This window comes from Mus caroli, chromosome 11, assembly GCF_900094665.2.
Source record: "Mus caroli chromosome 11, CAROLI_EIJ_v1.1, whole genome shotgun sequence".
NCBI classification, from domain to species: Eukaryota; Metazoa; Chordata; class Mammalia; order Rodentia; family Muridae; genus Mus; species Mus caroli.
Genome location: NC_034580.1, coordinates 115,437,673 through 115,449,398, shown reverse-complemented (window position 1 = coordinate 115,449,398; position 11,726 = coordinate 115,437,673). Strand labels below are relative to the sequence as shown.

At 56.2% G+C, this 11,726-nt stretch overlaps 1 protein-coding gene across 1 annotated transcript; it reads left to right on the top strand.

Moving 5' to 3' along the window:
- Nucleotides 1-1,779: 1,779 nt before the first annotated feature.
- On the top strand, nucleotides 1,780-10,871 carry Nptx1 (neuronal pentraxin 1). Its single transcript, XM_021176393.1, has 5 exons — nucleotides 1,780-2,449; nucleotides 2,736-2,943; nucleotides 4,801-5,045; nucleotides 6,266-6,445; nucleotides 6,926-10,871. Exons 1-5 carry the CDS (start codon nucleotides 2,006-2,008, stop codon nucleotides 7,145-7,147), a joined length of 1,299 nt encoding a protein of 432 aa, XP_021032052.1. The 5' UTR covers nucleotides 1,780-2,005; the 3' UTR covers nucleotides 7,148-10,871.
- The last annotated feature ends 855 nt before the right edge of the window (nucleotides 10,872-11,726 follow it).

The following is an 11,726-nucleotide window of genomic DNA, read 5'->3' as shown; positions in this document are numbered from 1 at the left end:
TGGGGGCAGACGTCGCCCAGCAGCGCAGCGCCCCGGAGGGGGTAATTCCTAGTTCTGCAGGTGCACGTCCCACGCAGAACGGCGGGAGGCTAGTCCTGGGACCCCAGGGGAGCCTAGGGGGCACCCAGATGCGAGCCGCTGCGTTCCTGCGCTCTGTACCTGACGGTGGACCCGCGGGAGCGGGAGCCCCGCACTCCCTCTCTGCACCACAGCCGCGTCCTGGCTGCGGGGTCCCTCTGGCGCCCGGAAGCGGCGGCCCAGCGACGCTCCTGGCGTGCAGGGGCCAAGGCAGCTCGCAGCACGGACTCGGGATGGTTAAATGCCGAGACGAGAAACACAGGCAGTGGGGCGCCCCTGGGGCTCGGGGCTGGGAGGAGGCGTCGGAGAAGACCTGGATAGTGGCTTCCCTGCCAATCTGGCTTCTACCTTCACCACTGGTGATGCCCACCGGGGAGTGGCATCCTCTGTCCGAAGGCTGCCAGTGGGTCCCGGACTGGCGCCTCACAGTCCGGACCCAGTCTGGTCCATCGCAGACCCGTAAAAGGTGTGAGGCAACCGAACGCTTGACTGGAAGGGATGGAGGGCGGTCTATGGGGAGAACCCGGCCAGCCTGTAGCTGGGCTTTTCCAGTCATTTAAAACCCGATGTGGGTTCTCCTCGCCTTCGTTTTCTTTTCAACATAATTGGATCTTGGGCGAGTTCCCAGGTCCGATTCTGACTCCGACGTGGGGCTGCAGCCCAGACCCTTGTCCAGAGTCCCCAGAGACATTGAAACCTGGACTGGAATCCCAGCCGGCAGTGCTGCTATCCAGAAAAAAGGAGGTATGGGTGTGCAGGTGGCTGGGTAAGGTGTCTGTAGGAAAAGGGTTAATAGGTGCGAACCCCTGTAGATGCGAAGTCACTGCCCACCTCTGGGACCCCTCCTCCAAAGTCCAGGGGCGCGAGGAATGGGCTAGGAGGGGTTCAAGTGGACTGGTCACTTATACGCTCACATACACCTACAAAGGGACACACAGACACGCCCAGAGCGTTAAGGGAAGAAGCTCCACCGGGGCCCCTTTTGAGTGGCCAGCCAGCTTCTGGGGCGCCACCTGCCTGGAACTAGGCTGGCTTGGATGGCAGGAAGGGTTCGATCCACAGATCCGAGAAGGCCTTAGCCCTGACGAGTGCATAGTGCGGGCTCTCGTTTCCGGGGGCGGGGGACATTATTAGGTCCACAATCCTCAGGAGTTGGAAGAAGGGGAATACAGTAGGGCGGGGAGCCAGGGCGTGGGGATCCCCAGACTCAGAGTGCTCCGTGGTTTTCAGCCACAAATGTCTATGAATCATTGTTCGGCCTCGCGACCCCTTTTCTGGACCTCAGCGAGCTGAACGCAGGGTACACCGACGTTGACTATTTAGGAAGAAGAGGGCTGCGAGCGCATGGAGCCCGGACCACACGGGCGCTTAGTGTGAGCAAGCGAACCGAGCTTGTCTTGTGGCCGTTCTTCTTTTCCGGGCCCCGTTGGAGATTAGGGGCATGGGGCAGGTGCCCCACCATCTAATCCAGGCCCACGGCCGATCTCCCTCTTGGCGGCCCTGTATTCTGGTAGTCTTCGGGGAAGCGGCGCGGGCCCGGGCGGGGGCGTGCGTGCGGAGGCGGTGGGAGGGGGCGGTGGCGGATCCGGGAGGGACGAGATGGGGAGGGCCGAGGTAGCTCCAGCCGCGCTCCCGTGCGACCCCCGCGGCGCCGCGGGGCTGGTCCGCACACAATTAAAGCGGGATTCCTCCCCCGCTGACGTCGGCGGCGCCGAGGCCCCTCCCGCGGCTGCATAAAAGGCGCGGGCTCCGCAGCGCAGGCGGCAGTGGGGGCCGAGGAGCGCGGCCAAGAAGACTGTGCAGCGGAGAAGCGCGGTGCCTAGAGCGCGGGCCGCCTGCGGAGCGACTGCCCCAGTCAGCCCGATCCCGGTCTCAGCCCGATCCCCACCGGAGCCGAGCGGCCCCGGTGCTCCAAGTGTCCGCAGCCATGCTGGCCGGCCGCGCCACACGCACCTGTGCGCTGATCGCCCTCTGCCTTCTGGGCAGTCGGGCCCAAGATTTCGGGCCGACCCGCTTCATCTGCACTTCGGTGCCGGTGGATGCCGACATGTGTGCCGCGTCCGTGGCCGCGGGCGGCGCGGAGGAGCTTCGGAGCAACGTGCTGCAGCTCCGCGAGACCGTGCTGCAGCAAAAGGAGACCATCCTCAGCCAGAAGGAGACCATCAGGGAGCTGACCACCAAGCTTGGCCGCTGCGAGAGCCAGAGCACCCTGGACTCTGGTCCCGGCGAGGCCAGGTCGGGAGGCGGCCGCAAGCAGCCTGGCTCGGGCAAGAACACGATGGGCGACCTGTCCCGGACGCCGGCCGCGGAGACGCTCAGCCAACTCGGGCAAACTTTGCAATCTCTCAAAACCCGACTGGAGAACCTCGAGGTCCGCGTGAGCTGCGGTTTCCCCTCCGCGCTATGCGCCCTTCTGCCCTCGCCCACCCCATCCCGACCCGGTCCGGCACCCCCGTCCCCCTTTCCTTGCCTCTTCGGCGCGCTGATGCCTGACCGGCGCCTCTCGAACCCTGCGGGGCACCGAGGGCTGCCACTCGCTGGAGCTTCCCTCCAGGCCACCCCCGCAATCGCCCCAGGGACCGCGTCGCGGGCCTTCGCGCACGGTCAGGGCTGCACGCCTAACGGTGTGGTTTTCCCCTGCCCTTATGCCCCCGCAGCAGTACAGCCGCCTCAATTCTTCCAGCCAAACCAACAGCCTCAAGGATCTGCTGCAGAGCAAGATCGATGACCTGGAGCGGCAGGTGCTGTCTCGGGTGAACACTCTGGAGGAGGGGAAAGGGGGCCCCAAGAACGACACAGAGGAAAGGGCCAAGATCGAGAGCGCCCTGACCTCCCTACACCAACGGATCAGCGAGCTGGAGAAAGGTAAGGGCTCAGGGGAACGTGCTGCATGCTCTCGGCTGTCTCCAGAGACACAGCCTGGCTGGGTCCTGCTCCCCGCCCTGGCCTCTTGTCCCGGACCCACTCTGTAATCCCTCCCCAGTCAGGGCTTCCTGCCCAGTTCCTAGGCTGGAGATAGCTCTTCAGGGACGCGGCAGAGCTTAAGAAGGGATTGTACAGTACAGTCAGGACACTCGCAGGATTTTTTTTTTTTTAAGTCTGATTTGTTTAATCTCCAGCAACTTTGCACAGTAGCTGTTTGTGGCCCAAGCCTTCCTTAGTAATGAAAGCCTTGCTTTCAGCTGGAATCTGTCACCAACAAAGACCTAGACACCAGCCTTCTGGGGCCATTGGGTATCTTTTCTGCCAATTGCCCAGTAGCCCTGGTGTCCTTTCAGGGTTTAGGGGTCCCTCTCTCTATCTTGAGCCCCCTCAATCAGTTTTTCCTTTTTCCAGTGACTCATCTTGCATGCAGCTGCATTTGCCCTGGTCATGAACTCAGGCTGGTCCTTAGCACCTGCCTGGGTGTGCTGATGAGCTGTGCCCTGAAGTCACAGAAATCAAACAAGGTTGTAAGAGGAGGAGGGGGTAGCCCCACTCAGAGCAGGGCCACGTGACCCTGCTCGGACTGCAAAATGTGCAGGATGGATTTAAACAGTGCCATCTTAAGGCGTGTTATGTAACTGAAAAACATCAAGGGAAAGAGGAACCTTAGAAGGAAGGGGTGGGAGATTCAGGACAGGAAAACACTCCAGAGAGATACAGGTACTGACCCCCCACCTCCCCAGACGACGGAGCCTGAATTAGCAGAGGTCTGTGCTAAGGGTCAGCTCTGCTCCGTTACTCAGTTGTCTTGAGGGTGGTGTTGTTTCTGTCCTGTCCTGTCCTGTCCTGTCCTGTCCTGTTGCTTTCTAGAAGTCACTCTGAATTCGGGGACTAGGTTCCTGTCCGAATTCCTGGGACAGGGGTACAGCCATGAGCTGGTAAGGCAGGTGCATTCCTTGGCTCTAAAAGAGTAATGATGCACTGCTCAATGGGACCTGTTTCCCTGAGAATCAGTCACAGCGGAGGTGGGGGGTGGGGGGCCAGGACTAGCCACAGGAAGTGTAGAGGTGGAGGTGAGCGTTAGACTTTCCCAGAGGATGCTGGTTAGCAGTCACGAGGTGACCAGGCCTGGAGCCTCAATTTCCAGGCAGCTCATCAGAGGCTCAGTGGTATCCTCAAAACATCACCTTGGGGGCCCTGGTTCAAGGAAGGCTGCTGCCCTGCCTCTCAGTAGGTTCCAGGCAGCATCCCTAGGGGAGCTGGGGGAGGCCTGCAGCTCCTTTGGAAGGGTCCTTACAGCTGCACACAGAACTGCAGTGTATCCTGGCTTTACTGGAGGGGGCAGGCTGTAGGGATGCTTGTCTCTGGTGGAGACTGAGAGAAAAGCCCAGTACAGTCAAGAGGTTCAGAGCACCATCATCTAAATCAGGTCGGCCCCCACGGGGACAGCTCAGAGGGGAGCTAGCCTGGTTCCTTCTTCTGCAGCCACACCTTCTCAGTCACTTGGCCAGTGTGCACTGAAACAGGCCCCATTCTCTCCCCCATGCCTACTTTGCAGCTCAGCAGCAGGCTCACAGCCTGTCCTGTGCTCTCCCCTACCTTAGCCTCCCCAGGGATGGCACCATGTGGCAACAAGAGCTAGCAAGGCCCGGAGTGCAGAGACCTTGGGTCAGCTTTTCTTTGCCAGCTGGCCCTGGGCCCCATCTGCATCACGAGACATGATGGGGACCAGACACGACTTGTACCCCAAGCACTTGGTCAGGGTACAAGATGGCAGGACTCACTTGTCCTCCCTAGGTCAGAAAGACAATCGCCCCGGAGACAAGTTTCAGCTGACATTCCCACTGCGGACCAACTACATGTATGCCAAGGTGAAGAAGAGCCTGCCAGAGATGTATGCCTTCACCGTGTGCATGTGGCTCAAGTCCAGTGCGGCGCCTGGAGTGGGCACACCCTTCTCTTATGCTGTGCCTGGGCAGGCCAACGAGCTGGTCCTCATCGAGTGGGGCAACAACCCCATGGAGATACTCATTAATGACAAGGTAATGCCCGTCACAAGGCAAGGCTCACCCAGGATCCTGGGTGTCCACTGAGCTGCATGCCCACACCGCGCCAGGGCTTGTGGGACTGCGGGTCTTCTAGAGCCCTGGGGTGTGGGGTGCTCACTGGGGCTGTGGTTCTGAGAAAAATGTCTGCCTGGCAAGACTGAGTGAGGTGGAAGCTGGATCAGCTCGGAAACGGGGAAGGACATCTTCACCTGCCCTCATAATAAGAACAGGAAGAGCTGGAACATTCCAGAAAGAGGCCTTAGCCGGCGGAGGGGAGGGAGGGAGTGAGAGAGAAAGGGAGGGCAGAGGACCTTCCTGGGGATGTTCTAGTCCATTCTCCTTGTTTCCTGGCTCCTCCTCCACTGGCTGCTTGGCTGGCTTGGGCTCTCCATTTTGGTGACTGTAGACACCCTAGAGTGTGAAATGCTTCTAGAGACACTCCGGTGGTCCAGACCTGACTCAGTTTGCCCCTCCCTGGGAGAGGCCAGCTCCCTCCCACCCAGGAGAGGATAGTTCTCTCTCAGTTGAGCTTAGCTCCACGCTGCTTTCCTCCGGGTTAGCGGAATTAGCTGCCAGATCTCAGCCCCCTCCTCTGGGCTCACCCAGAGTTAGCTTGGCCCCCCGGCTAGACGTGGTTTGGAGGCTCTTGTTTTTAACGCTGCATGCTAGAATGTGTTGTGCTTTCCTTGGCCCTGTAGGGTCTGACTGGTCATGTGTCCCCCTGCCTAGGGTGCATGAGGGTATGCGATTCTGCTTCAGGTCAGCCTGAGCCATTTTATAGCTCCACTCAGGTTCTCTGCAGGGGTTGGATACTGGCAGTGTAGACCAGAGGACCTAGCCATCAGGGGTAGAAAGCTGGAAAAGATGAGAGAGACCCAGTGGGAAGGCCTGAGGCTGCAGTAAACTTCACCACCAGGGACACACACTCTGTCAGAGGCTCATGTTTTTCGAGAGAGGGAGGAAGTGTGTCCACATGGGTCTGGAGGGCTCCTTGGCCAAGCTGTTGTCTTCCAGTGTGGATGCCATGGTTCAGTCATGGGTGGGGCTGGAAGATGCTAAGGACATCTGAGGGGGCAGTGCTGTGAAAGTTCAGTACTAGCCCAACAGGAGTTGTAAAACGGAGTGAGGGGCATGGTGGCAGAACTTAAGCGCGTCCTCAGCTCTGGATAGCACCAGGCTACAGTGTCCATACTGTGTGTCCTCCTTCTTCCCAGGTGGCCAAGCTGCCATTTGTAATCAACGATGGCAAATGGCATCACATCTGTGTCACCTGGACCACCCGGGACGGGGTCTGGGAGGCCTATCAGGATGGTACCCAGGGCGGCAATGGAGAGAACCTGGCACCCTATCACCCCATCAAACCACAGGGCGTGCTGGTGTTGGGTCAGGAACAGGTACTAGCCTGGGCAGAGGGCGAGGGAGGGAGTATGTGTGTGTCCATGGGTGTGTGCCGGGAACAAGTCACATCATAGTTCAGCAAGCTCCATGGGAGTGGGCCCAGGTCCCAGCACTCTTGGGAAACTGCAGCAGGCCTCTCTTTGGCACGGGAAGCCCAGTTCCACTTTTAGCAATGAATAATTTAGTTCCTGTGAAATGGTTCATCTCCCACTGGGCACGGGCTGGGAGGGAGATGAGGGGACAGGAAGTCATCTTCCATTCCTGTTGAGCCATCTTGTCTTCCAGCAGATAGGGTGTTTGAGAGGGGTCGGAGACACTGCGGCCTTGGCTGCTGATGGCTCTCGACAACCCCTTTCTCGTTATTGCCCCGGAGATTGGGTGGTATCTCAAGACCCCTGGAGGGGCTAGCTCTGCTAGGCTTCTCTGTCACCTAGCCAACCCCTTCTCTCTCTCTTTTCCCCCACTCTTCTCCAAAGGACACTCTAGGTGGAGGGTTTGATGCCACCCAAGCGTTTGTGGGTGAGCTAGCCCATTTCAACATCTGGGACCGCAAGCTGACCCCCGGGGAGGTGTACAACCTGGCCACCTGCAGCAGCAAGGCTCTCTCTGGCAATGTCATCGCCTGGGCTGAGTCCCAGATCGAGATCTTTGGTGGAGCCACCAAGTGGACATTCGAGGCTTGTCGCCAGATCAACTGAAGGCTTCAGGCTAGGGCTGATCCCCCAGCCCCAGCGCCTGCCCACCCTGCTTGTGCGGTGACCCATCGTCTCTCTTCTCCCCTTCCCCCAGGAATGACTCAAGGCCATGGCCCCTGCACACGCACACGCACACAGCCTGGTTGTCCTCCCTGTGCACATGAAGCAGTCCCGGCTCTTCTCTGGCCCCCAAGGACACCCCCTTCTCTCTAGGGGCCCCACTATATCCTGGGCATGCCTAGCTAAAGCAGGCAGCATTAGCTTTGACAATGCAGAATTAAGAGAGAGAGAGAGAGAGAGAGAGAGAGAGAGAGTATGTGTGTGTAGGGGAGGCTTTCTTCTAGAATGAGTTAGTTTGTTCCCTTCTTTCTGTGTGATTGTTGTAAGTTTCCTGATGGGTCGGCTGCCTGTGTGCCTCAGGGCTGGTGCGGCTTCCTGGACCACCCATTTGTCCTTGTTTGCAGACCTCTTTGGGAGCGATGTAGGTCTCTGTTGACATAAGTCAACAATGTTTTGTCAAGGCTGTGGTGGTGGGGGGGCTTTCCACAGGAATATTTGGGGGGTGGATGATAAGTGGAGTCTCTGAAATTTAAAGGCTGGTTGTCCAGGGATGGCACCACCTGCCAATCAGCCCCTTCCCACGCCCCCATCAGGCTGTCTGCTGTCTGCATCTGAGGGTAGCATGGGCCGAGCCCCTCAGCAGCTCTACCCCAGGACTGCTCCTCACCTCACCCTTGGCCTTCCTGCCTCCTTGTATCTTACCAAGGAACCTGTTATTCCCTTTCAGCTTCCAAAGCTACTTCAGCCCAGTGGTTCTGAGAGGAGAGTGCCCTTCCAGAGTCCCAGGACACAGGGCCTTGGCACCCACCCTTCCTCCTCCCTCTGGCAATGAGAGACCAGAGGCTTCAAGTGGGGGGTCTCACGTGCTTGGTCTCAGTGCTAGAGAATACTGAGACCTGATCCACAGTCCGTGGGAATGGTTTCCCACGGCATTTTTCACAGCCATACTCCCTCCCCCCAGCGCACCCAGGCCCAGGTGAGCTAGCTCAGACCCCTCAGGGGCCAGGGGCTCAGAAACCTCTCATGTGGAGCCTGCTGGCTGGGGTGGGGCCTGCCATCCACTCCTGCATTTCATGGGGCACAAACCCAGCAGCAGCCCCAACCTGCCACCGGCCTGAGACACTGAGCCCGTGGCTTTTCCTTATTGAAAGTAGGCATGAGTACCCCCTTCTGGGCCTTCTGAGGAGGGGGACGAAATGTGTGTGTGCACATGTGTCTGTTGAATGCTGAGGAGGCTGTGTCCAGGCAGGGTGGACCCCTGCATTGTTCCCCCCTGTGTTGTGGGCACACGCCCAGTGACACCTGGACTACGTCTCCAGTAGCCTGACTAGCAGGAGGCTGGCAAGTCTTTCTAGAAACCTACGCACTGCCTGGCTCGTCTGCAGCTGCAGACACTTAATTCCTCAACAGGAGCAGGTTTTCCACCTGCTGTTCCTTCCAGGGGCACCTGTCTCCTTCCACACAGGTCCATGTTGTGTCTGAAACTAGTGCATCCGTGTCTGTCTGTGTGCTGTCTGTGTCACTGTTCTTGTGGGTGTCTGCACAGTTCCCTGGTCACCGATCTGTGGTGCATCCTCTCTGAGGGTGCGGATCAGGCTGTGCTCCACCCGTTGTCCAGCAGTGGCTTTTTCTTAGATATTTGTGCTTCCTCAGCACCCGCCGGGTTGTGGCATCCTTGGATCTGCGGGGATCTTCTGTGTTTGCATGTTCCTCAGGGTGGTGTGTCCCTTGCTCCCTTGGTCCGACGCGTGTTCCCTTGCCTGCATGGACTTCTCTGGTTCTGTGTTTGTGTGCTGAATGCCACCCAGTGTTCTGTGATCACCCATGTAGCTACTGAAAAATGACTGGGTAAGCAAGCCAGGGGTGTTGGGGAGGTCGGGAGAGAGATCAACATGCCTCTCCCCTCCCCCTCCCCAGACATAGCAAGAAGCATCTAGGTTGAGAACAAGCCTGAATGGTACCCATGGTTGGGAGAGAGAACTCGAACTTCAAATCGACTTTCCAGACCAGATCGAGCCCCACCCTTACTTTTAGCCTTCTGGGAGCCACCACCAGGCGAGGCCCAGAGCCGGCTATGCCCGGTGTACTCCTGCCAACCCCTGCCACCAGCCCCAGCCCCTGCCAATGCGGACCCCAGACCACTTGCACCCAGACGGGTGGAGTGGGAGCTGTCCGTTCAGGACCACAAGCCATCCTCTGCCCTGGCTTAGAGGGCAGAGCACACCCAATGCTTCTGCCTCTGTCCCTTCATCTCTCCACTCCTCTCCCTTCTCTCCCCTGCGGCACCCACGGTGCCAGGGACAGACGCTGACATCTAGCTCTTGCCCTGCCCCTTACTGGAGTCTGTGCCAAGCCCTCCTCTCCGTCACTGTGTTCACACTTGGCACTTTGCTGGCCCTGAGAAAGGTAATGACAGCCGCAAATCTAATCCGCATATTTCCCATCGACTCCGTAATCTGATTGATGTTCCCTCTTGCACTGAATAATACATGCCTCTCTCAGGTAAGCCATTTTATAAAATAAGAGATAAAACGCACTGTCGAGACAGTGTTTGCTTCTGCCGATGGTGTCCGACAGCACCCTGGGCATTAGGGTGGTAGAGCTGCCACGGAGGCTCCCAGGCCCTAGGGGCTGAGAGCTCACTTGAATCGTAAGCCTTCTTGCTTTTGATAACACAGTATTATTTCTCTTACTGTAGAAGAAAAAGTTTATTACCAAACAAGAGTATTTTTATGAAAGAATAGGACAAACCTATAAATTATCTCAACCTATATCTCCCTTGAAAATACTTTCAGGCTCCGCCAAAACCTAGGACTGAAAGCGAGTATTTTGGAAGAAAGAGATACATTTTGTATGCTTTCTTTTCCTTTTGTAGATGCCCGACTTATTTTCTAAGACTGCAAAGATCACTTTGTCACCAGCCCTGGGACCTGAGGCCAAGGGGTTGTCTTGTGGGCAGTGAGGGGGAAGGACAGGCTGGCCTGAGGTTCACAGTCATTCCAGTGAGCTCTGATGAGGGGCCACCAGATCTTGAGGGTGTGTAAGGGACCAGGAGGTTAAAAAGAAAGGCCCCTGATGGTGGGCTCTTTGTGTTGGAGCTGAAAGGTTACCTGGAAGGAGATGAGAATTTGGATACCAGTTCTGAGCTTGATAGAAGGAATTAGGGTCACTCTGGCTAACATAGGGGTACAGCATCCTTAGTAACCCGAGCGTGGCTCAAAGCGGTCATGATTTCATCCAAAACACAATGTGTAAACTTACTCAGCTAACAATGGGAAATGTATTGCTTCTGTGCGCAGTGGACTTACGTGCAATTTGTTCACAAGGGAACAAGTCATTGAGGAGAAACAAAAGCCCAATACTTAGAGTCCCAATTTTGTCTTATTTGCCAAAAAAGCAACCCCCCTAGAGTTGATATTGTTACAATGTACATACTGTAAAATATGAAAGAATCGATGTATCTTACTTTTTCATTATTTGCTAACCAAAGCTGTACATTTTTCATACAATCCGCAGCCTTTTGAGTATCAAAGGGGTAAACCACACCCATCAGCCATTCTGGAAGTGCACTATTTATACTGGTATCCTTGCTTTTTTTTTCCCATTTTCTTGCTGAGATGACATGAATTGTTAAGTTTATTTTTACACAGTAAAGAGTGAAGAAAGACTGTGGTCTCATTGGATTCTTTCTCATGTGTGTATGTGTGTGTGTGTGTGTGTGTGTGTGTGTGTTTGCAAGAACATATTCAGGCAAATGTGTGTGCATGTGAAGGCCAGAGTTCAACACTGGTATCTCCTTCAATTTCTCTCCACTTTTTTCTCTCTTAAGATTTATCTTTATTTTACATATGGGTGTTTTGCCTGCATGAATGTACGTAATTATGTATGTACATATGTATGTATGTATGTATGTCATTTGTGTGCTTTGTGTCAGCAGAGGCTAATAGAATGCATCAGATCCCCTGGAACTGGAGTTACAGGTAACTTGTGAGCCATCATATGGGGCTGGCAGCCAAAGCCAGACCATCTGCAACAGCAATCAGTTTTCTTAACTGCTGAGCCATCTTTCCAGACCCTCATCCCTACCCCCACCCAACCTTATTTTTAAAAACAATTCTCCCACTGAAACTGGAGACTACCAATTCATCTAGCCTGGATGGTCAATGAATGAGTCCTGTAGATCTGCCTACCTCTGCCCCTGTCCCAGCTCTGGGGTTACAGCCACTGGTTTTTATGTGGGGGTCTGGGATCTGAGCTCAGCTCCCCCTGCTTGCACAGTGAGCCCTTTACCCACTGAGCCATCGCCCTAGCCATCCTTGCACTGTTCCTTCTAAAACTTGTCAATGTTGTCAGCTAAGACATGTGACTTCATCTATTAGGGAGGGATGGACTTTGGCCTTGTTTTAGCATTGTTCTGTGCCCCTCTACAGACCCATAACCCCCCTAGGCTGTGGGATGAGAGCTCTGCATCTCTCAGAGGCAGGTGATACAGAGGCAAAGAGACAAAGAGATTTCCAAATTC